At 47.3% G+C, this 25646-nt stretch overlaps 1 protein-coding gene across 1 annotated transcript in view; it reads right to left on the bottom strand.

Annotated features, from left to right (window-relative positions):
• Positions 1–17922: 17922 nt before the first annotated feature.
• Positions 17923–25646, bottom strand: part of LOC135805946 (uncharacterized) — a 9128-nt gene continuing 1404 nt past the window's right edge. Inside the window, exons 2-6 of the mRNA XM_065320069.1 lie at positions 24154–24174; positions 22166–22360; positions 21796–21919; positions 20981–21093; positions 17923–18576 (exon numbers count right to left, since the gene is read on the bottom strand). Of these exons, the coding sequence (XP_065176141.1) occupies positions 21039–21093; positions 21796–21919; positions 22166–22360; positions 24154–24174 (395 nt within the window). The 3' untranslated portion in view covers positions 17923–18576; positions 20981–21038. The remainder of the gene's footprint in view (positions 18577–20980; positions 21094–21795; positions 21920–22165; positions 22361–24153; positions 24175–25646) is intronic.

Below are 25646 nucleotides of genomic sequence, written 5' to 3'. Positions count from 1 at the left end.
CCTCCATCTCCATCTCCTCATGCCATCGCTTCTTTCTCCTTGACGTGTTCACTGCTGCGCCCGTACTTTCACCTGCCACTACTGGTTCCGCCTTCTCCATTTCTCATTTTTCTCATGAACAGGATGGTCAGGGGGAAAGCAAGGGTGAGCAGGAACAGGAAGTGGAGGATGAGAGTGATACGGACGAGGAGGAGTTCGACATCGACAAGAGCAAGTCTGCCATCTACAAGTATTTGGTGTCCAGTCCGGATTGTCGTAAGTTGTTTGACGATTCCTGGTTTAGTGTTGTTTGTCGCGCGCGTTTCTTTAAGCAGTTGCAGGTGTTGGAAGCTGTATATATTCGCACACGTGACCCTGTTCTATGCAAGCAAACAGAAAATGTTGTAGCACTCACACTTTTTAAATAATACGCACTCACCAGTTTTTGTTCACACGCACTCACAGCTGCCACATTCATCTACTGCTACCATTCTCAGATACACTGCAAAGGTTCACACTACACGCGTTATGCATAACCGCTAGCTGTGCTGCATTCTCACGCTTCTTTTCATATTATTCTAGCTATATAACTGGTTGTTTTAGTGATTCTTACTATGTGACGATGTTCCACTGATGATGGTCACACGAAAACGTTCTGGAATTGTTTCATTTTAATTGTTTATACTTGGTTATGAGTGCACAATTGATATTTTTCATTGCTATGTTATTAAATGTTATCAAATATACCACTCTTTGGTCTAGAAAGAATACTTTTCGATATTACAATGTGAGTGAATAATCAACGGCTTGTCCACCAACTCCATGGTGAATTTGCTTCCACTCCAAGGCAATGTCGAGGTATGAAGGGTGCTTGTACTGCCTTCCGAAGTGAAGAGGAGATGAACATGGCTGTGCATAGCTGTTGTTCTATGCCAACTTACCTGCTCTTGCTGGTACCGTAGTGCTATATTGCGAATTTCGTGGACGAACAACTCTAGTCACTAGTGGCTAGTGAGCAACACTAACAGGTGAGATTTTTCAATTTGACAAAAATTTGTTTTTGTTTGAGAACTGACAATGGTAGTCATTAGACTCAGTAGGTGTCTCTCTGCTGCTTCTTTCCCTTCATCGGTAGGGTTGTGCTTGAAGTAAAAATAAATAGAAAATGTGGAACAAAAATCTGATCATGAAGTTAGAATTTCAACTTCAAAGTATGTGTACATCAAATCACAAAAATTTCAAGGTGGTGCTGTGCATTGAAAAAGACTGCGAGCTGGCAGCAATGGAAAGGGTAGAAACGAAACCAGTAATGTAGAGTATTCATAAGGTAGAGGGAGCTGAAAACGGGAGAAGAGTAGTGAGCATTTCAGTTCGAAGTAGTGTCAATAGACAGAATTGTGTTGCATACGTTGTGAATATTGTGTGAATCTAATAATTGGCGGAGGGTAGTGATTAGGCAGAGCATTGTTACAATACAAGGTCCTTTGTGAACAGATAGAAATCAATATCACGGCATGGTTTAGACAGGAACCCATAAATGTCACGAAATTGCTAATCCAAAATTATAATATTATCCCCTGAGTAGTGTTTTTTATTATGGTGTTCTCCTGTGTTTACATGCAGAGCCTTGACGTTGCAGGACGAGCGACAATATAAATTACGATGTAGCTCATGATGTGGAATGACTGCCGTATCGCATTGCCAACGCAAACCCATCCTGTGTCAGTGCAGCCATCCAGCAACTTCAACTCCCCGGACCAGATGCCGCTGCAGCTGAACACCATGCCGATGGAAAGCCAGGAGTTGATAGCGAAGCATTCTGGTCTGCACAGTGCAAGGCAAAGAACAATTATGAATTATAACGCATTGTAATCCTTCCCACACTTCTTTGTAAAAACAAACAAACAGTGCCATTATCACAACACTTGATCAAGCATCTTGATGGAGGTATTTTCCATTGTGCTGGCTCAGCATCTGCACCAGGAAGACCATGTACACTTACATGTATCTTGTGTGTGTTCGGGCGTGTGTGTTTGTGTATTCGTCTGTGTACACGTGTGTGTGTGTGTGTGTGTGGGTCCTATGCACACGTGTATGGGTAGGAGTGTGTGTGTGTCGGGGGGGGGGGGGTACATGCACATGTGTATGGATGTGCACGCTGCACGCGCGTGTCTGTGGGATGGGGTGCACGCACATGTGTACATGTGTGTGCGCAATCACAGCATGTGTGTATGTGTTCGTTGAACACATGGTGTCCTCCTGATTCCATAAACTTTGTGATCACTGTGATTTCATGTGCTTTGAAGTTGAAATTCGCAATACATGTACTGATGCTTGATTAGATTTATGTTCCACATGTTCTATTTATTTTATTTTACTTCAAGCACTTGTACTATTCAAGCACAACCCTACGAATGAAGGGAAAGAAGCAGCAAAGACACCTACTGAGTCAAATGACTGCCACTGTCAGTTCTCAAACAAAAACAATTTTTGTCAAATTGAAAAATCTCACCTGTTAGTGTTGCTCATTAGCCACTAGTGACTTGGGAAGGCCTCTTTTACGGGCAAAGTGACTAGAGAGTTGTTCGTCCACGAAATTTGCAATATGCCACTACGGTATCAGCAAGAGTAGGTAAGTTGGCGTAGAACAACAGCTATGCACAGCCATGTTCATCTCCTCTTCACTTTGGAAGGCAGTACAAGCACCCTTCATACCTCGACATTGCCTTGGAGTGGAAGCAAATTCACCATGAGTTTTCCAATTCGCTACAATCGATCTCGGGGTGATGATCGTGTCTTCTTCATCACCACTGCAGCCTGGACAGCCTTCGGGTAGACATGTGTCACTCTCCTGCTCAACAGATTCCTACATCTAGATATTTGGTTAACGTCAGGTAACGAAATAGAGCTGCAAAAACACCAAAGTAATTGTTTTCTTCCATTCAATTAGTGAATTACACTGCTGAGCATGCACAGCATGGTGACAGCTAAGCAGTACGCACGTCATCAAGCCCAATTTCCAAATATGGAAGGTGTTATTTATGAAATTTGACACGGTTCCTCTTCTCTGATTGGCTCGAGACATAGCTCATCGGAATCAGTGCCCAATTAATTAATTCCCCTTCGGATAAGCCATACTTATTTTTGGCGTTCAGTTTCGCGAGAGGGGTCGAGACGGGGCATGCTGTGCACGCGCTGCCCATTTGGCATGCAACCAGCATGCATGGTTTGCTGCAGGACGTGATCAATTTTCCTGTGACACGCTGTGTTTTCACGGTCCCGACGCGATGTTCATGTATGTACTCCCCAGCCTTTTTTCATTTGAAGTTTTTTTACTTTAGTTCTGAAGCCAGTGAAGGAAGAAGATCCGAAATGCTTTCCAAGGACCACTGTTGGGTTCTTGTTTGCAGCAACCGTCGTCCCTAACGTTAGTCTAAGGAACCCACTTGTCTTTCCATGCTTTGGGTGATGCTGGCACTCGAACACTTTGTCCATGACGACTTTCATCCCTGCTTTTGCGAAGATATGGAACGCCCTGCCAAGAGACTCTGGAGCTTGAGAAAAAGGCATGACCCATCCCTGTCTTCGCTATTGGAAGATCGACTGCTTGCTGGCGCTGCTCGAGCTGCTGATGTTGAAGTGGAGAGAGACGCAGCCTCATCGCTCAGGTGTGCGGAGAAATTTCCCATTTCACAAGCAATGGAAAATTGTGTAGTGAAGTGGGAATTGTATAAGGAGTTGGAGGTGAGATAAATAACTATGTCTACAGTCCATTCAGAAAAAAATGAACTTCTAGCTTTTGGCCATAAATGGGTCAAACGTTGAGTTAGAATTTTTTTCTGCGATCCTGTATGGAATCCTCTTCCAATTATGTTTCTGAAGTTTTTTTCTCCAAAAAGCAAGCCATAACAAGAATAGGATTTCGGCCAGGTTTTGCCCCCAAAGCATAGTGCCATCTCCACGCTCCGCCAGTTCCGCGCCAGCATGATCCCGCACACACTTACTGGCCTTAGTACCTAGAGTACCAAACGTCCTGTTTGATGATCAGCTGGCTTAGTTTTTCTCCACCTCTATCCTAATTACATCAGTCCCCAATTTCATTTATTACTGCTTTCTATCTGCATTCGCCACCTTTTCATTGGGCAGATCTGCCCGTTTGGTTTGCGAATTAAAATAAACAAAACAACAACAACAACATTGAATTGGGAAAAACCATAAAAATCCAGGCCGTTTGACCCCGTCTGCAACAGTGCATTGTGCGGTTCGAACCCCAGTTCAGGTACCCTTTTTGGACCCTTTTTCAAATTTCAAATTTCGCAGCACTGCACTGTGTACGATGAAATCACGAAAAATCGCCAAATACGGGAGCTCGCCAGAGCCAGAGCCCATCTTTTTATGAATGGACTGTAGCCCTCGCGATTTCATGCTCGAACACAGCATTTTTTTAAAGTTCTATATTCTAATGAAGCTGTACTTGATGCAGCTCATCCAAGGCCCTTCAGGCCTATTTTCATGGAGAACAAACCCAAACAGGGTGGGTGGGTGGGACATAGTTATATCTCACCTCCAACTCCTTATACAATTCTCACTTCACTACACAATTTTCCATTGCTTGTGAAATGGGAAATTGCATGTCGGAGTTTCCGGTGAGATATAACTATATCTTGTTTAAAGTCGGGTCCGCGCCCTGAGCGGAAACAAGAAACTATCACACTGTCCACACAAGGACTTAGTGAAAGTTCTAGTAAAAGGTGCGTGGCATGAGAAACAAGCATAATCAGCCCACACTATGCCAGGCACAGACCACGGAATGACCATCACTGAGTACAGATGGAATTATCATAAAACTTACGCACGGAACGGCGAGTGGAGTAGATCATACCAAAATGGAATACAACTTAGCATTGTCAACTATGCAGAATTAACGGACAATGCAAACTCCAGAGTGGGAACACCTGGAAAAAACTGGTGCACCAGGTATATACAGGACCTTTGGAAAGGAAAAGGTCTGAGAAAAACCCAAATGTGTAGGAGAAAAGAACACGGCGGACTGAAGCCGTGGACCCTATCGGCCGCAATCATGAGCGGCGGAATAACAGACTGTCAGCCAAGGACAGTCGCACCGAAGGTGGTGCCATCAGAAGGAGGAGAGTGAAACATCACGAGAATAAAACCTCTGGAATATAGAGGATTGCGCCCAGGCGATGGCCCAGAGGATGTCGGGTACAGAGGCTCCCTTCCGAAAGGCAGTGGAGGTGGCCGCACTACGTGTGGAATGCGCCGTGAAAACGATGGTGTCCACACCAGCATCCGACATGGAAGTGAGGAGCCACCTCAGCGGCAACGGTGCTCAGTGAGACCGGCTTGTGAGGACGTCGGAGCGACAGCAGCAGAGGGTTGGCAGACGCGGCGGCAGCGGGCGGGAAACTCTCTCTCTCTCTCTCTCTCTGTGCGAGCAGAATACTGCCTTAGAGCATCCACACACAACGGAGGGTGCTGAGGGCAAGCAGGGAAGACAAACTGCTTGGCTGGATCACCGACGCGCTGATTCTGGGTAAAAGTGGGGATCCCAAATGAAGCAGCGTTGACAATAATGTCCATAAAACGAACATCGAGCTTCTGCAGCTCAGAGCAACGCCGGGCACCCGTTAGAGCCAGCAGCATAGTCAACCTGAGAGGCAGTTCTTTGAGAGACTCATGCGTGAAGGACATGTTCCGGAACCGATCCAGGACTGCCTGTACATTCCACATGCTGCCATAGCACGGCTGAGAAGGACGGGATTGGTATGCACCGGGGAGCATATGAGACACCAGAGGATGCGGGCCAACCACAACGCCATCGATGGGAGGAAGCGTCATTGCCATGAACGCCATGACGCCAAGAGTAGGTTGGCAGTGTCGCCCGAAACTCCGCTGCGGCTGTTGCTAGCCCGGAGAGTTGCCATGCGACCAGGGTGAAGTGAGCTGACTGTACTGACGGGTGAACTTTGTGATCTGGACCAGTGAACAAGACCGGAGAGGCTGAAAAGCACGCGCGGAATGTCCACCACTAGTGCCAAGAGAGCTGGAAACCAAGCCTGGCCGGGCCAAAGCGGAGTGACCATGACTATGGATGGGATTTCCTGTGGAACAACCCTGGCCGGGCATTTGCCAATCAGATAGATTGGAGGGAAGGCATAGACTTGCAGGCAGGACCAGTCGAGACGGAAGGCATGCGGGCTGTGTGCATATGGGCGCCAACTGACGTACGTGTGCAGTCGGAATTTAGTGCGAGATGCAAACAGGTGGCAGGTACTCGGTCACATGATCTGGTGATCCTGGAAAACTGACCGGTCGAGCATCCAGGCGCCGGTATCGGTGTGATGGCGAGAGTGATAATCGGCAACTGTATTCACTGCATCAGGTAGATATTGGGAATCAAAGTGATATCTCTGAGCAGACTGACACCACTCCCACAGCGTGGCAGCTATCCTGTCTAATGTCGGTGATGAACGGCTGCCAGTGCGGGGCAAACAGGGAACAGCCACACGTTAGTCGAGCTGCAGGAGAATACTGCCCTGGTATAGAGAAGGCGCTAGCAACTGGACAGCATATTGGGCTGTGAGCGGTTCCGGGACATTCATGTGAAGCTGCTTCTTGGCAGATGTCCATCAGCCGCCTGTGGTGACATTGGTACAATATGCACCGGGCCCCACCCCGAACGACCTGCACGGGGTGCATCGGACTGGATGGCGAGGTCCGGTGCGGAAAGGCGTACAGGTCGCCCACTCCACAGCTGGAGATGCCGAATCCACTAATGAATCTCGGCATGGCACTCATGACTGAGAGTAAGCCGGTAAGTGTAAAAGGGACCCTGCCGTGAGAACGTGGTCTTCAAACACTGCAAGCGACGATAGTTAAGTGATGCAGGAACCACGGCAACCATGGTGGACACCATCATGCCCACAATTGACGCAATACCCCGAAGACATACGGTGTGAGCAGCCACCAGACGCGCACATTGTTGTTGAAGCGTGGATGCTTTCGAGTCTGGCAATGAGAACTCCATGGTGACGGAGTTGACCTGAATACCCAGGTATTGTATCTGCCTGGTGGGAATCAGATACGACTGCGTCCAGTTGATGTCAAACCCAAGACCAATCAGCAGATGAAGAATGGTAGCAACAGGGCGAAACAGGTCGGACGTTGTCCGTGCCATGATAAATACGTCGGCGAGGTAAATCACCAGGTGTACGCCGAGCGGACGTACCATCTTCACCACAGGGTGCAGAGCTAGTCTTGGTGAAGACTCTGGCCTCTGGGACCACTGCGCAAGCCAAACGGTAGACAGTTAAACTGGGAAATCTGTTGATACCACTGAAAACTGGAGAAACTGACGATCGAGCCGCTGGACTGGAGAAATAAGCATCTCTTAAGTCTATCCCGATCAGCACATCCCCTAGCTGCAGGTGATCCGGCACTGTCTTCATTGACTCCAGCGCGAAGTGGTGATACTACAGATAGTTGTTCAGCGCTCGGAGGTTGATAATTGTGGGGGCTGGGGTTTGCCATTATTAAAATTAGTTCTTTTCTTTTTGTTTTGTCTTCTCACATTCGTCACTCTGTGAAATGTCACGAATGATAGCAAATTGCCGTGTACCACAAAGAGCCATTGGCAAAACAAACCAATGCATGGCTCGTAATTATTATCGCCTTACTCAGGACCGCCGGATGCAGCGTTTCAGTGGTCCGGTAGTATCATGGCCGTTATACTTTGTGTAGGGTATGACGGGTACACCTGCCCTCCACAGTAGGAAACACGTGTTCGTGGCTGAAAAGTTGGTCCGGTAATAACCTGACCAGCTCCGGCGGCCTGTTATTAATCGCACATCACGGCAGTATGCTACACGCACAATTGACAAACATGTCACCCGGCAACAGCAAACGGGTGCGCGTTACAGGATTGGCCTGGCAACTTCAAACAGGCGCAATTGACAAACATGGTGCTCCGCTGGGCAACGTCAGCGGGAATGCACCAATACAAACACAGCCCCGGCATCAGCAAACGGAAACACCGGTACAAATATGGTGCCCCGGTAAACTCAACGGGAGCGCACTAATACAAGCTGCCCTGGTAGCTTCAAACAGGCACAACTGACAAACGTGGTGCTCCGCTCGGCAACTTCAGCGTGAGTTCACCAATACAAACACGGCCCCGGCAACAGCGAACGGGAAAGCCGTTATAAACATGGTGCCCGGAAAACTCAACGGGAACGCACCAATGCAAGCTGGCCTGGCAACTGTCCAGCGGCACAACTGACAAATGTGGTGCCCCGCTAGGCAACTTCAACGGGAATGCACCAATACAAACACGGCCCCGGCAACAGCAGACGGGAACGCCGTTTCAAACATGGTGCCCCGGCAAACTCAACGGGAACGCACCAATACAAGCTGGCCTGGCAACTTCAAACAGGCACAACTGACAAACGTGGTGCCCGGCTGGGCAACTTCAACGGGAATGCACCAATCATGTGACAAACACAGCCACGGCAACAGCAAACGGAATCGCCGTTACAAATATGGTGCCCCGGCAAACTCCACGGGAACGCACCAAGCTGGCCTAGCAAATGGGTACACTGTTACAACATCAGACCATCACATCAAGATGCCGCTGCGGCAACAATGTATATGTAGCAGCAATACAGCAGACATGTGATGTGGATGTGATTGAGACCGTTTGGCCCGCGTGCTACGCCCGAGGTGGTGGCAAGTAACACTGTCCTGATGTGAGGATTCCGAGTCGGCACTAGCACCTGAGCTCTGACTAGAACTAGACTAGTCTAGAGACTAGAGTAGTGCTCACCCTCATCTGAGTCGGAGTATGCCGGTCTTTGACTGAGAACAGTCAGACTCACACTCGGAGGCACTGGCAACAGTGTCCGCCGGACTCGTAGGCACTTAGGCCAAGCAGGTCGTGAGACCGTTCAGGCCGTTTAGGCCGTTAGTGCTCGTCACATTTAAGGACGCACTATGGTGCCGACAAGGTGCCGGGCTGGAGCCACCAGCCACTCGTGTCCTGGCTTCGCCAGAAACATCACACGACCCAAAGTCACGGCGTGACTCGCGTGGACGCAAAACACTCAAAGCACCCGGCCCATCTTGGGGTGTCATCACACGCCCGCATCCACGGCTCAGGGGGTTTCGACCGCATCGGCCGGCACGTGGGCAAGGCGGCGAGCCGCCTGATCATCGTCACGCAAAGACTCTAAAAGCTTCTCCATCGCCAAGAGTCTAAGACGGCGAGAGGAAAATATCCAAGGCACTTCTTGTTCGAGCATGAAAAAAGGCCTGAAGGGCCTTGGATGAGCTGCATCAAGTACAGCTTCATTAGAATATTGAACTTTAAAAAAATGCTGTGTTCGAGCATGAAATCGCGTAAATCGCGAGGGCTAGACATAGTTATATCTCACCGGAAACTCCGACATGCAAGTCATCTGAGTTCGAGCTGTGGCTGTAGCTGTGTGCACGATATGACAGACTTTCACATTATGCACATAGCCACCAAAGTAAAACTCATGGACACTATCCACGGGCTTGTTCACTAGTACTACTCCATCAGCTCCCTCTTCACTGTCGTCGGCGATTTGCCCCTGCGTTGGAGACGAGCAAGCATGGTGTGGCACTCACTCTGAGAAACAGAGGTTCATCACCCATCCACTGGGACGCATGAAATGTTGGGCACGATGAAGGTACACTCGAGGAAGTGGTGCCCTTCTTATTTATTTATTTATTTCACCTTCCCGTGGCCAGAGAATATAGGCCAATATTTACACAGAGGGTGTTGTCTGATGATTGGTTTTTGCCATGAAAATCTGAGTTACAACAAAAACAGCCCTATATACTTCCTTTTGTGTACCTCTTGCGTAGGCCAATATTTATTTATTTATTTATTTCACCTTCCCGTGGCCAGAGAATATAGGCCAATATGGAGGGAGGGGGGCGGTAGCCAGCCATGGCAGTAAACAAAAACAAAGCAAAAATAAATAAATATTACACATTACTGGAGGCAAAGAGAAACAAATGTGGATGAAGAACTAGCAGTTATTAGAACACGAGCTTCATGTTGGCCTTGAAATCCTTTAGCGTACAAGCCGATTTTACTGATAAAGGCAGGGCCAGCCAGAGAGAATAAGCAGCAAAAACGGAGATCTGGTATAAGCTGAGGTTCGGGCTTTAGGTAAAGTGCAGGGATTGCGCGTAGGACGAGTGGGAAGAAACCAGTTATATTTACGCAAGTGTGGCGGGGCTTTGTCAAGACGAATAGAATGAACAACAATACACAGTTTTCGATCCGCTTGACTAGAGATAGGGAAGGTGTTAAACATATCATACAGCTCGGCAGAAGGAAAGTATGATGGTTTGCGGAAAAGGACTTTGAGTATCCTCTTATTGTGGACTTCCAGGGTACTCATTAACGATTTACTAAGTAGGGATGACCAGGCGGTTGAGCAATAGAGAAAAATGGGGAGAATATAGCAATGATAAAAAAGGCGAATGCACTCAAGCGGTAGGTGGGAGCAGTGAGACACGAGGTAGCCAACAGCTTTACTGACTTTGCTACAGATATAGTCGACATGTCTACTAAACGATAAGTCTGAGTCAATGACCAAACCAAGATGTTTGTGTTGTTTTACCACTGTGAGGTCTGTGAGGGATCCGGGAAGAGTGAATGCATAGGTTGGCTCTGAGTTCGGCAGGAATAATATCTCAGTCTTGGCGATATTAGGTCTTAGTCTCCAGGTAGTCATCCACTGATGGACTTCGTTGATACCGCGCTGGAGACTGTCTCGCAGCCTGTCTAGACACTCATTGAACCGGAGCAGTGCAGTATCGTCAGCAAATAAGGACACACCTTCAACATGACTGGGAAGATCATTTATATACACTAGGAAAAGGAGGGACCCTAGGATGGATCCCTGGGGCACTCCGGACAGAACAGGTGAAGCATCTGAGAGAGTTCCACCTACAAAGACAACTTGCGTTCTGTCGGATAGGTAGTCTGTAATCCACTCCAGCGCTGAGTCACACACACCGAAAACTTTGGAAAGTTTAGCAAGTAATGCACGGTGCCACACGGTGTCGAAAGCTTTCTCGAGGTCGAAAAAGCACATGGCATCTTTCCGCCCCATATGACGATGGTCGGCAATGTTTTGGATCAGCTTGGTGAGCTGTAGAGCGGTCGAGTCACCACGACGAAACCCAGATTGCGCGGGATACAGAGCAGGAGAAATATGATTATACAATTGATTGAAGAAGAGCCGTTCGCAAAGTTTGGAAATACAGGACAGGAGGGAAATTGGGCGATAGTTACTAGCTTGAGATTTGCTGCCTTTGCACTTGTAAATAGGCACAATTTTAGCCAGTTTCCAGTCAGTAGGGAACTTGCCTGTGGTAAAGGAGAGGTTAAATAGGCGGCTAAGTGGAAAAGAAATCGCAGGAGCTAGCTTCTTTATCATATTGTTCGTGATACCGTCTAGCCCTGGCGCTTTCCCAGATTTCAGGTTTGAGATGGCTTTACGAACATCTGCTGTAGTGATATGAACGCGGGTGAATTGGCGAGTAAGACGAGTGTCATATTGGAGAGGGGGTATTACTAAACGTGAGTCATCAGGCACCGCGACAGAGGTAAACTGCTTGTTGAGGATGGTTGCTTTTTGGAAGCTGTCGGACACCAGCAGCCCATCAGGGCTTGCAATGTCAGGGATGCCAGGTTTTACTTTGTGCGATCGCTGACTGCGGACAAACTGGTGAAGCGTAGTGCTGCCTGAGGTAAGTGTTGTTTTGATTGAACGAATGTACTGGCGGTGGCACCAGCGGGAGAGATGTCTCACCTGGTTCCGCTGTGCCTTATATGCTGATAGGTTGTAGTCCGTAGGGAATTTCTTGGAGAGGCTGAATAGGTCACGCTTCAACTTGATAGCCTTGCGTAGTTCAGTGGAAACCCATGGATGATATTTGCGTGTAGACCCTGGGGTTGAGGGAGTTCGATTTGGTTTGCGGGAGCTATGAAGGGGAACATACTTGGACAGCACAGTCTGCAGGACACTGTGCAGGTTACTAAGTGCACTGTCCACGTCTGAGGATATTAATGAGTTCCAAGGTACTGAGTCTAAGTCTGCATTGACCGCCTCCCACACAGCAGGTGTGACGTGTCGGAGATCGAAAGACATAGAGTTAGGCTCCTGAGTTTGAGACGTTATTTCGCGGGGAGACTGAGGCAGGGGGATGTCGAACTGGCAGCACACAATGGCATGGTCTGAGGCGCCCAGAGGGCAGTCAGTTTCGACGCAAGACGAGAGATTGGCACGGTTACTAAATACCAAATCCAAGCAGGCTTGGACACCAGAGGGTGACGTGTATGTACATGTGTTGACGAGTTGGTGAAGACCAAATGGACTGAGCGTGCGATACAATTCAGCACCGGCAGTATTGGTGGAATCTGTCGAACACCATGACGTGTGTTTGCTGTTAAAATCACCTGTCAAGATAACGTGAGAAGATGAAAGAGGAAGAGTAATGAGTACGATGGAGGGAGGGGGCGGTAGCCAGCCATGGCTGTAAACAAAAACAAAGCAAAAATAAATAAATATTACACATTACTGGAGGCAAAGAGAAACAAATCTGGATGAAGAATTAGCAGTTATTAGAACACGAGCTTCATGTTGGCCTTGAAATCCTTTAGCGTACAAGACGATTTTACTGATAGAGGCAGGGCCAGCCAGAGAGAATAGGCAGCGAAAAACGGAGATCTGGTATAAGCTGAGGTTCGGGCTTTAGGTAAAGTGCAGGGATTGCGCGTAGGACGAGTGGGAAGAAACCAGTTATATTTACGCAAGTGTGGCGGGGCTTTGTCAAGACGAATAGAATGAACAACGATACACAGTTTTCGATCCGCTTGACTAGAGATAGGGAAGGTGTTAAACATATCGTACAGCTCGGCAGAAGGAAAGTATGATGGTTTTCGAAAAAGGACTTTCAGTATCCTCTTATTGTGGACTCCCAGGGTACTCATTAACGATTTACTTAGTAGGGATGACCAGGCGGTTGAGCAATAGAGAAAAATGGGGAGAATATAGCAATGGTAAAAAAGGCGAATGCATTCAAGCGGTAGGTGGGAGCAGTGAGACACGAGGTAGCCAACAGCTTTACTGACTTTGCTACAGATGTAGTCGACATGTCTACTAAACGATAAGTCTGAGTCAATGACCAAACCAAGATGTTTGTGTTGTTTTACCACTGTGAGGTCTGTGAGGGATCCGGGAAGAGTGAATGCATAGGTTGGCTCTGAGTTCGGCAGGAATAATATCTCAGTCTTGGCGATATTAGGTCTTAGTCTCCAGGTAGTCATCCACTGATGGACCTCGTTGATACCGCGCTGGAGACTGTCTCCTGCTTCACTTCTGCGTGCGTCCTCCAAGTATCTAGCTACATCCTTGGCGGAAATCTATAACAACTCCCTTGCCACTGGCGTATTCCCCGAACAATACAAGCTTGCCCAAATCTGTCCAGTCTTCAAGAAAGGTGATAAAAACGCTCCCACAAACTATAGACCAATCTCCCTTCTTCCCATCGTTTCCAAAGTCCTAGAAAGAATCGTCTACGACCAGTTCCGGCAGTTCATGGTCTCTGCAGGTGATGTTATACCTGACGAACAGTTCGCCTATCGCTCCTGTCATTCATGCGGTGACGCACTGGCGCTATGCATTGACAGTTGGCAGCGGTCCCTGGACTCTGGCAACGTGGTTGCTGTAGCATTCCTCGACCTCAGCAAAGCCTTTGACTGTGTCCTGCATGGCGAGCTCCTTCTGGAGCTGCAGCGCTGTGGAGTAGGAGGCACTGTTCTACAATGGTTCTCCAGCTAGCTATCTGTCCAGCCGACCACAGCAAGTGAAATGCCTCCGTCAACCACCTGGAACCCCGTACACGGCCAATCTCGGTGTCCCTCAGGGCTCTGTCCTGGGACCGGCACTGTTCACGGTGTACACCAGGCGCCTACCAGCCTGCCTACAGTCATCCCTCTGCCTCCTGTATGCAGATGACACCAACATCTACGCTGCCGACCCGTCCCCTTCCACTGCCACACAGACCTTGGAACATGATCTGACCCGTGTGAGCAGCTTTCTGGAGGCCCATGGACTACAGCTGAACCCATCCAAGACGCAATTCCTGCTGCTACGGAAACCCAATGTACATGCAGACTGTGCCCTACAGTTTTGCAACAGCCGTATACAGCAATCGCAGCAAGCCAAGTACCTGGGCATCATCATAGATGAGCATCTGTCGTTTCAACAGCAAGTAAGTAACATTAGAAGTAAAGTTAATGCCAAGGTCAATGCATTTCGCCGTTGTCGCCACCTTCTCAGTGCTAGAGCCAAGCGAACTTTCTATCTTGCATTTGTCCAATCTACCCTGGAGTACGCGAGCAATGCGTACGTGCACTGCCTGCGACAGACCACCTATAACGCTCTTATTAGCATCGCGAATCGGGCGATCCGCACTCTCTTTGGCTTCCCTCCCTCTGCCTCCATCCAACCCATCTTAGCTAGACAGCACCTAACACCGTTAAATATTCGCTATGCTGCCAACCTCTATGTGTTTCTACATAGATGCATAAATGCTCGTGCTAGTCCCCTACTTTGCCGACTTTTCACTCCTCGTGCTGTCCCATCATCCCGCACTGCTAGAATTACCCGTTCTCAGGAATTGCTCGGCCTGGTACTGCCCCATGCCAGATTGTATTTTGGCTATCACTCTGTATCTTATCTTGGAGCTGACCGATGGAACGCCCTCCCTGCCGCGATTCGCACCATATCCCTACCTGCTGCATTTCGCTCCGCTATCTTCACGTGGCTAGGGCACCCTGTAAGAAGACCATAGGTCTGTGGGGACTGCCCTAGTAAAATATGAATAAATAATAATAATAATAATAATGTTGATCTCTAGCATGAATAGACACGATTGTATGGGGATACTCATGTATTTTTTTGTACGTATGGCCACTTGCAAGTACGAAAAAAGCACAATTTTCCGAACGTTTGAGGCTCCATAAGTACAACAAAGTGAATATGTATCCCCACGTGCCAAAGCATAATAATTATGAAGATTTTGCGAGCATAATGCGAGAATCCATGGAAGCATAATTCCATGATGCACAAAGGTGCAAGTGCGAGAAAACTCAAGAAGCGTGACATGTAGTGTGTTTGTATAAGAAGTATTGTTTTCTCTTTTCCATGTTGATCTCTAGCCGATAAATAGACACGATTGTATGGGGATACTCATGTATTTTGTTGTACGTATGGCCACTTGCAAGTACGAAAAAAGCACAATTTTCCGAACGTTTGAGGCTCCATAAGTACAACAAAGTGAATATGTATCCCCACGTGCCAAAGCATAATATGAAGATTTTGCGAGCATAATGCGAGAATCCATGGAAGCATAATTCCATGATTTCGCGAGCATAATCCGCCGATGCCTAACGTGAACCAGTACTAAAGCACAGCAAGACATGACCAAAAGCGACAAATGTGTCGTATCAAACCTAATATTTTTCGCTATGGACATTTTCAAAAAGAAGGAGATAACTAGTTTTAGGGATGCAGCAAACTCGTCGTCATTTTGAATAGAGCGTGCAAAGGTTCCGTAGAAAAAGATCCAACACCCTCAATTCGCAGGGAGGGCATTCCAGACACCTGTATGTGGTGATCTGGAACCTTTCCATCAGAGGACACGAGGTGATTCTTCCAGTGTCTGAAATAGTTCATGCTTGATGTATGCCCATCAGGATCTGCATCGGAGCTCGCATCGTCCATCACACCCGCCACGTTCTAGGGTGCCAGTTTAGGAAGATAACTATCTTGGTGTCTCCTACACCGAATGCTCTACAGCAAGCTGTTTCGGCCAGATATAGACCTCACGAGTACCACTAAGATGGCGCGGATGGTGATGAAGTTGGTGACGTCGAATGTGATTGTGACCTGGAGTTGGATGTCAAGAAGACGGCAGTTTACGGGCATGTGGAAGGTCACCCTGATTGTTGTCAGTCGTACTCAGATTCTTCTTTCACGATGTTGTGTCTTGCAAGTCATACTCGTATAATGCAGCTAAACGTTTTAGAAGCAATCTTCATACACTTGCATAAGCCAGCGTTGTGTGCACTGAAGGAAAGTGTTGTCACGCTCAAATTGTTTACCAAGCAGTATGGTGCATGTGATTGTGATGAGTGTGACAAGATCCAGTCGATCGCGTCCGCTGCAATGAAGGTGAGCTTGCCACAGTGTCATCCGCAAAATACCTTGGCGTCATTTTCGACGACGACCTGAGCTGGCGGTTCCACATCCAACACCTTGCTAGCCAGACAGCGAAGGCCGTAAGTCGTCTATGGCGACATGGGGATGCACTTAGCATCACGGCCCGTCGGATATGGTATGTTGCCATGATACAAGCCAAGATGTGCTACGCCGCAAACGCCTTCTTCCCCTCGCTGTCTGCCGCTGGTCTCACTCGGCTCGAAAGATCGGCGAAGTCCGTGGTTCGAGCAATCCTACGACTGCAGAACCCGATCGCGACTCAGCCGCTACGAAAGAGACTCACATTGTCCACCATTGAGAGATTTTTTCAGCGAAAGCTCCTCATGTTTGCATTCCGTTGCCTGCACTCTCTGTCAAGTCACTTGTTTTCGTCTTTTTTCACCCCAACCGCACTTTCTCAAGAAGATCATGACCGAAGGGCCACTCGCGGACAGGTGACATGGCTCTTACGTGTCCCCTTCTTTCCGGGTCCTGCTGGTAGGTCCTCCATCCGTTTCCAAGGTGCCATTCCCTGGAATAAGCTGCCGGCTGAAGTTAGATGTACTTTGAAGTATATCACAAAAGGATGAATTCAAGAGCACCATCTGACACTGTATTGAGTCGCTTGTCCCGACCTCTTTGTGTCTTAGCCTCTAGAACCGCTAGTTCTTCAGTTCCCTCTTTTTCTGCACGATTGCCTTGTTTGTAAGTTCTCACCTCTTTTCTGCACCATTGCCTTATGCTCTATTCATGTGCACCATTGCCTTCAGGAACGCTGTATTTTGTTCTCGCATCCTTTCTGGACATTTGCCTCCAGAAACGCTTTATCTGTAATCGTCAGGGAATTCTCGCATAACAACTAAACTATCGAAATCCGACATAATCATTATTCATTTTTCTCATATCTTTCTCATGCATATTCATATCGCAGATTTCTTTTTTTTGGTAGGAATCGGAGAATCCTCTCTCCGGTGAGAAGGCAGTATTGCCTATGCCCTGAGCGAATTGAAGTAAAAGAATACAACAACACCATTGGGTCACCCACGCAATTATTCCTTCCCACATTTAAGGGCAAAAATATGAAGTGTTTTTGCGCCTCAATTTTGACAAAATGGGGTTTCAAAGCCGGGCCAGCAGGACTATTTTGGATGATTGACTAATGTCACTATGGTATCATTTGCTTGAGCAAATGCTATCAGACATACTGAACATAATAATATACAAATATAATAATAATATTCGCGGGATCCGCGTCGGCATCGCTTGAATGTTCAGAAACACACAAACTAGCCTCTCGCATCCGCAGGCCACCACTATGCCTGTTAACCTTAGTGGCGAATGCAGACCTCACAAGTGAGTCAGGGGAGAGGAGGTTAGTCTCTCAACCAATCGGGCGTGTAACGGCCCATAACCCTGTAAACTGCATCCTTGTTATTCTCACTCCGAGCTGTGAGTACCCAGTTGACCGTGGGTGTCGGCGCAGTTCAACACGCGTAAAAAGTCTTTTTACACGCTCCCTGCTACCAGCGCGGGTCTTGAACTCGGGACCTCATGATTCGCAGGCAGGCCTGCAAACCAATCGGCCATATACGTTGGTAATATACAAAGCAATGTACTATTTGTTGTGATCGCTAGAGTACCTCTGAACTGCTATTCATGGATTTCAGTAGGATTTACTTGCAACAACAGTGAAAGGACCAAGGAACTGAAAGTTATGCTATACTGTCAACTAACACCACCGGTTACTAAACAATCAGCTCATGCGAGTCCATAACAACAACAGTATTAATATTTACGCCTGCGTGCGTAATACGTTAATGCATGCAATGGTCCTCAATGCAAGTCACTTTATCTTGCACAGTATTATTGGACTAAACTGACTTCACCATGACTTCAGCTGATCCAGCAAAACAAAGGAAATGTCAAACACAGGCAAAATGCTTTGGAAACCAGGCAGTTCATCAACATTGATTACAACGAGGGCATAAACTGATTGCATGGAACTAAGATCAGACTATAGGACTTAAACACGAGTATCTCCTAGTGGAGTGAGTATGCAAGTCATGTACTAGATTGGTTGAACAATATGTCGGAATTTACAAACGATCTCAATACCCATAGTTACTTTCCCAGCAACAGCAGCCTTGCATGGAGATGTGGTCATCCAAGTAGCTTCACCACCGCAATGCAGGGCAGCTAACAGCTGTAGTTATGATGGTTAGTTTTCAACAGTCTCCGAGTACACAGCCTTCCAGGGCGTTGGCTTGGCAACCTGTAGATCAACAGTAAAATACACAGTGGAATCAAACACACAGCATTATTGTGTAGAATGGGAGAGAAAAAGATACAAGTTTGAAGGAGCTGAAACTGGAAAGTAAGACAGCCTGCAGCACGCATATGCAACATGGTGTGCATAGGGCATGCTGGAATCAGCCCTGGCAAGCAAGCCACAGAGGCGCTTAAAGAACCTTCACATTCAGGGGAGGCAACACCAGAAGTTAACATCAGCGGGCTGAATGTGCCTTGATTCACATTGAGGATTCGCTCTCCGTACTGCAGCTTCTTCTGGCGCTCGTGCTGAAGCAGTAGGGCATCCAGTGGTTGGGCCGAGTAGGACACCGCATCAGGATGGAAGACGCGAACGTCAAAGAAAGCATCCTGTGCTCGGGTCCAGAAGCCACGGACACGGACATCAGCGCGGGCGTCCTCAGCGGTGTTTGCCGATGCAGCAGTAAACACCTCTCCAGAGAGTGGGGCTAGCTGAGGCTCGATTGCCCCTGCGTGGCAGACCTCCGTGAGTAGCTCCCCTACCATGTCACGGACTTTGTTATGGCGGATTGTAGGGAAGCCACCCTGAGGGCAACACATGGCATGAGCAGTGGAGAACAGAACTCCGCAGGCACGTTGGGATATCGAGGAGAGGCCAGTCATACCGCAATGCAAGGCCGTCCCGGAATTCCTGCTTCGAGAGGTGGAAACCATGTTCCTTGAGAGGAAGAGCAGTGAACCAGGAAGAGGGGCCTTTGCTGGACAGCTCATCCATACGACGGGCCAAGAGGCGGTCCGCAGCGTCTCGGAGAGCAGCGAAAGAGGCAGCACTACTAGCTTTCTTGGAGGACTTGGCAGCAGGTGCTCTCTCACATCGGGCTAGCTGATCCACAAAGTCGCAGGAATGATGCTGCCACTCTCTATCGTGCTGGTGGATGGATCTCGTCAACCTGGCTGCCCGTGATGACTTGGGAAGCCTGGACTAACCCTGCTGAATACTGTAACATGCCTAATATTCGCGGCGGATTAATGTTCGCTATTTTCGCGAGAAGAGCGTATCGCGAATATTAACCAGCGTGAAATCAAACTTACAGTGGGTGTATGTAGGTGGCCCCAGCGCTTCGCAAACTTTTGCCATCACAAACTCGCTGGTTCTAAGAAATCGCGAAAAAAATTATTGACACGAATATTGGGCGGTTTACAGTATACTCTACGTGCATACAACTTCCTGTACGCATTAATAGTACAGTGCAGACAATGAACACTGCATAAAATGTACGGTGTACTACTAAAAGCTACGCATTTCAGAACTGTGTACGGTTTTGCCTCCCGTACTCTTTCACTCTGTACGATTTTCCTTTATCGACAGCTGGCGGAACCCTATAAAAACCGAAGATCAAAGACCACATATGTACCTAGGTATCGAAAAGGGGCTCTCGAAGCCCCTAAATAGCTCCAAAGCTATGAATAAGAGTGAAGCTCGCAATAAGAGCCCAGCATTTCATTTGCTTCTATTCTACTTTTGGTAGTCCTCAGTGGTGAAGTTACGAGAAGAGTCCTCAGTGGTGAAGTTACGAGAAGAGTCCTCAGTGGTGAAGTTACGAGAAGAGACCTCAGTGGTGAAGTTACGAGAAGAAAACATTCTATCATACCACACGAATTCATTCTGCACACAAACCACAGAACTACCCAATACAGTGTATAAGGGTACACAAGCATCATGAAAGTGAGATAATGCATGTAATCATGTTCTAAAATAGTTAGTGCATGGCAGGGAGGGCCTTATGGCTTGTTTGATCCCTTCAGGTTAGCCCTCGGCCCGGGCCTACGACCCTCAGGCTAACCAATAATTATTGTGATTATCATCATATACAGCTATCTTTACCTCTCTATTTTCATGTTTTTGCACTGAACTCGAATCCTTAATTCCCGTATTTCACCATTTGAACCATAAATAAGTGGCGCAAAGAGCCAAATGTGCACAGAAAACCCTTACGGTGAACAGGCACACCAGCTTTCCCATAAGAGAACCACAAGCATACAAACATCAGCAACAGCGACATTTCCAAACAAGTCCCCTGCGGATAACCCCAACATTTCCCTACCCCTCACTGACGCTGAGAGCCTATTCAGGACAGCATAGCCGAATGAAAAAGAACCAATGCAAAAAAAGAATCACACGAAAGTGAGAAGTACAACAACGTCATTCCTGAACTTTCCAACGAATGCGGGTGGGTGGGAGGGTTCTGCTCCCACTAAGAAATTCTCTTTCTTTTGGCATGGTTGACTAACGCTCCCTCCTTTGTATTGGCTTTTGCCATTGGACGGTGAAATATAATATGCAAGCAGTCCCCTGCAAAGTAGCGCAAACGAGTGCGCTTGTGTCCGATGCCGAAGTGTTTACTCACCAGCTGAGCAAGATGAAATGCGCTAAGCATGTTTGACAGCCACCAAAGAACGTCCCCTTCAGTCATCAAGTTGAAGATCTGCGGCATTCACTACGCTTTCCCTGTCGAACACCCTGGAGAGGGAAATTTAAGAAGCACAGATTTAGCAAAATGAGTTTCAGCAGCCCAAGAGTCTGCTTCTAGTACACCATGGTGCACTGAAGAGCCGTGCACCAAAATCGAAAAATGTCCAGTTCTTTCTCTAGCAATTATTTCTTGCAAACAAGAAATAGAGTAATTGCATGACAAGTACAATTAGGTTTTCCCTATATGAATAGCACAGGTCGTACCATGAACAGGGCTGTATACATACTATGCATATGTCACAGTGCATGCATGTGCATATGTGTGTGTGTGTGTTTCTGTGTGTGTGCGTCAGCGGCTTGGCCAGACACAAGTGCGACCGCACGAAACGAAGGACAGTGTCGGAAAGGGCCGACTTCCCGGTCGAGTGCCCTTGCAAAAGGAAGTTCCGACTACATCACCATCTAGTACGCCATCAGGAGTGCTGCTCCTCAGCCTCTTCCACCCCTCTCCCCTGGCGGACCGCGTAACCTATCAAGGCAACGTGTATGAAGGTCAAGGTCAAGGCATGTGTGTGTGTGTGCATGTATGACTGTGTGTGTGTGTGCATGTGTGTGTATGTGTGTGTAGAAAAAGGGCACCGACCCCACTTTGTACTGAAATGCTAGATGCATGAAGGTTGGTTTGGATATGGCTTGACCAACAAAATCAAGTCCATCACGACTGTCACTACGGAATTCATGCACACATACCTACAAAATATTGTCCGAATCCATGTACAATTCCTGACAAGTTCATAAAGAATAGCCAGCAGTAGATGAGCAAGAGAGACTGCAAAAGTAGCCCTTATGAGGGACGTTGAAGTTGAATCCTCTTCTGCACGGTGAAGAATCAGGAGAAAATACATGAAATCAGTTCAAAATAAATGGAATTATACTAGCAAGTTCAGCCCGTATCTCTCTCTCTCTTTTAGCTACCCTAATACAATCCACACTTCACACATCCGTGCAAGGAGAGTCCTATGGCGAGTATACACTTGTGAGCGGGTCTGGAAACATCACACTATACACGTACCAGATCCCAAAATCAAAAGACGTTATTGTTTCACCAAAACAAACTCACTCATGCTGGTTGAGCCTGAAGGCGACACCACATCCTCTGGTCCTGTGGTTTGTGTTCGTGCCGGAGTTGCTGTGGCTGGTGTTGTTGGTGGATGGGGCTGCGACGTGGGTGTCATTGGATGAGGCTGCGATGTGGCTGACACAATTGTAGAGGTTGGGGGAGTTGTAGAGGTTGGGGGAGTTGTAGTAAGGACATCTATACAGAAAATGAACAGAAACACCCGGCAGTGAGCGGGGAAATGTTGGGTGACAGAAGTGGATATTCAACATCGACTTATATTTCCGCAAATAAACGGCCGTCCTCGTATACAACGCCTTCCTCGTTTACAAGGCCGGGGCAGGGGGCGGTTGAAAAAATAAAAGACCGTCTCCGATTAGAAGACCGGGCCTACTAAATGAGTCTCAAATTTGTGTTAAAAATAGAAGACCGTGCTCAAACTGTGGGTAAAAGTAGAAGACCGTGCTCAAACTGTGGGTAAAAGTAGAAGACCGTGCTCAAACTGTGTAGAAGAAAATGGAAGAATGGGGGTAAAACTGTGTGGCGAAAAATAGAAGACCGGGGTCAAACTGGGTTGAAAGAATAAAAGACCGTCCTTGAATACAAGACCGTCCTCGATTATAAGGCCGGGTTAGGACGAGGTTGAAAAAATAGTAGACCGGCCTACTATTTGTGGAAATACGGTACATGTACTTCCTCCGTATACAAAAAACGTCGTGACTTTTTCAACGGTGTTTTTGAGCAAGAACCTGCTCAACGAACTGCGCCAAAGGCTGTCATCGACAACCCACATTCATGTTGAGGTAAGCTATAAGTAGTTTGGTTGATCCCGAACAGATTCTGACGGAAGCCATGCGTGTGAGGACGTTGCCAACAGGAACTCACGAGTCAAATGAAAAAAAAACCACTTACTTGCTCGAAACTGACACAGTGACGAAGTGGAGCTCGCGGCTGGAACACGGAGTCCACCGGCACTCGCTGCCCTGAAGCTGGCCAGGCTCGTACTTATGGTCCGCGTCCCCATACTCAGCGTGAGAACATAAATCGGTTCCGCTAGCACGGCAAGACGAACATTTCAGTCGTCGTGGAACCAGCGCAGACTCCGGATCGGAATGTCGACGACCTGGCTTTCTTCGTCTCTCTACAGTCAGACGTCTCCTACGTCACCAAGGGGAATCGCAGGGACCTCCTCAAAGCCGTTGTAGAATGCTGGGAGGATAATCCTGCCGAGAAAAGGCGAAGCTTGTGGATGTGCTTGAGCGACTCGTTTCACGGCATAATGAAGGTCGCGGGTTGGAACGACTGAATAGAGTCTACACCAATTCGTACACAGCTCTGGAAATGAAGAGGACGTAGCCAAAGTCCCGTGTTGGATCATCACTGCAGCTGAAAAGAATCCGAACGAAATGCGAGCGGAAGCAGCGACTGTTGGCGATGCGGAGTCAGCATTGTCAGCTGACAATGACACGAGCGACGAAGACTCTGAATAAACTCTTCTCATTCGTCTGACTTGCTTTTTTCTTTGAATATAGCTTGTCAACAGGTTGACAAAGCCACGAGTGTTATTCCAAGTCAAACGGAATAATTCCAGAGCTGTGCTCAGCCTTAAAAAAAGTCATGAAGTTTTTGTATACGGAGAAAATACGTGTATGCGTTCACCGAGTATGGGTTCAGAATTGGTGTCTGTAGTTAAATTTCTCAGTACCTTCAAACATTCAATATTCAGATATTCAACTATACGAAATTTTGTCCACCAAGCTTCTAAAACAGCACATTATTTTAGAATACACTGATCAACACAGAAGAAGTAAATCACAGGTAATTTGTTCTTTTGGTAGGCCGTGCAAGCTCCCACGGTCTCCACAAGCCATTCACAGACAATCCCAGGGGCAACATTATCTGATTCCTGTTCTGCATGAAGCTGTGGCCAAGGCTGTACTGTCTACTTCAAACATGGTTGAAGTAAAGATAATGTAAAATAATATACTTACTAGGTGTAACTTCCCCTTCAACTGTACGCAATCCGTAATGGTGTTGTAGACCAGTCACGCGTTTGGATAACAGGCAGATGATGCACAGCATAGACAAAATACACGCACTTAGGGAAACATGTTTATCACTGTTGTTTGAAGTTACGGTAATGCTATGGTGTAAAATTGAAGTTCATGTACTAGATTGAAAATACAGGTCTACCCTTGCTAGTGTGCAGTTACCAGACAAACCTCATTGGCAACGATACAAAATAGGCCTTGACGGATTATGCTAGCATAATTTTTCGCATAATTCCTACCAAAATCGAATAATCGCATAATTCGAGGCAAATTGCATACGAATCGCATAAATTGGAATAACCCGCCTGTTCGCATCAAATTCCATACAGTTGTACATGTTCTACAAGTACAAGTACAAGTTGATGCACCAGGAAGTCGTAGGTTTACGACTCCCTTGATAACATGTCCAGTCCACTACAACCAGTGACGTTCGTAGCTAGGTCGGACGGTGCGTTGACCCCGTTGAACTTTTGCTACTACAGTACAACGCCCTCTACAAAAATTCCCCTGTTATTTTGCACAGAACCATCATATACATTAGCAGCATATGTGAGCATAATGCGGCATAATTATGTATAACGTTTAGCATAAAAAATAGCATAATTCTGCAATTTTTTCAGCAATGCGAAAAGCATAATTTCACCAAAATATTAGCATAATCCGTCAAGGCCTAATACAAAATCCCCCTGATTGAACATGTAAATAGTCGTAAATGCAAATCCGGATACCGTATTTCCGCAAATAAAAGGCCGTCCTCGTATACAACGCCTTATTTATTTATTTATTTATTCAACATCTCCTGGCCCGTCCGAAGACTGCCAATAAACATGAGAGGTCAGGTGATAGCCAACCACGGCAAGCTAAAAGGGAGAAAAAGAAAGATGCTGTCAGAGAGGGAAAGGAGATAGGGAGAGAAAAAGAAAGGGAGGCACATTAGTAATACATGGGATCACTTCGGATGAGACAGTGTGGAAAGCTGGACTTTGAATTTCCTGATATCCTGGCATGTCTTAATGCTAGTAGGCAGGTTAGACCAAAGGGAGTATGCTGAGAAGAAAGGGGATTTCATTCCTCGTTTACAAGGCCGGGGCAGGGGGCGATTGAAAAAATAAAAGACCGTCCTTTGTTCTTGTGTTAAAAATGGACGACCGTGCTCAAACTGTGGAAAAAATAGAAGACCGTGCTCAAACTGTGTAGAAGAAAATGGAAGAACGGGGGTAAAACTGTGTGGCGAGAAATAGAAGACCGGGATCAAACTGGGTTGAAAGAATAAAAGACCGTCCTCGAATACAAGACCGTCCTCGATTATAAGGCCGGGTTAGGGCGAGGTTGAAAAAATAGTAGACCGGCCTACCATTTGTGGAAATACGGTAAGAGGTAATTCGCTTGTGTAGTGTACACAAACTTCATTGCCATTCCAATCAAAGTTGAGT

The sequence above is a fragment of the Sycon ciliatum genome, chromosome 1 (genome assembly GCF_964019385.1).
Source record: "Sycon ciliatum chromosome 1, ocSycCili1.1, whole genome shotgun sequence".
In the NCBI taxonomy this organism is placed as follows: Eukaryota; Metazoa; Porifera; class Calcarea; order Leucosolenida; family Sycettidae; genus Sycon; species Sycon ciliatum.
This window is presented reverse-complemented; position numbering and strand designations above follow the sequence as displayed.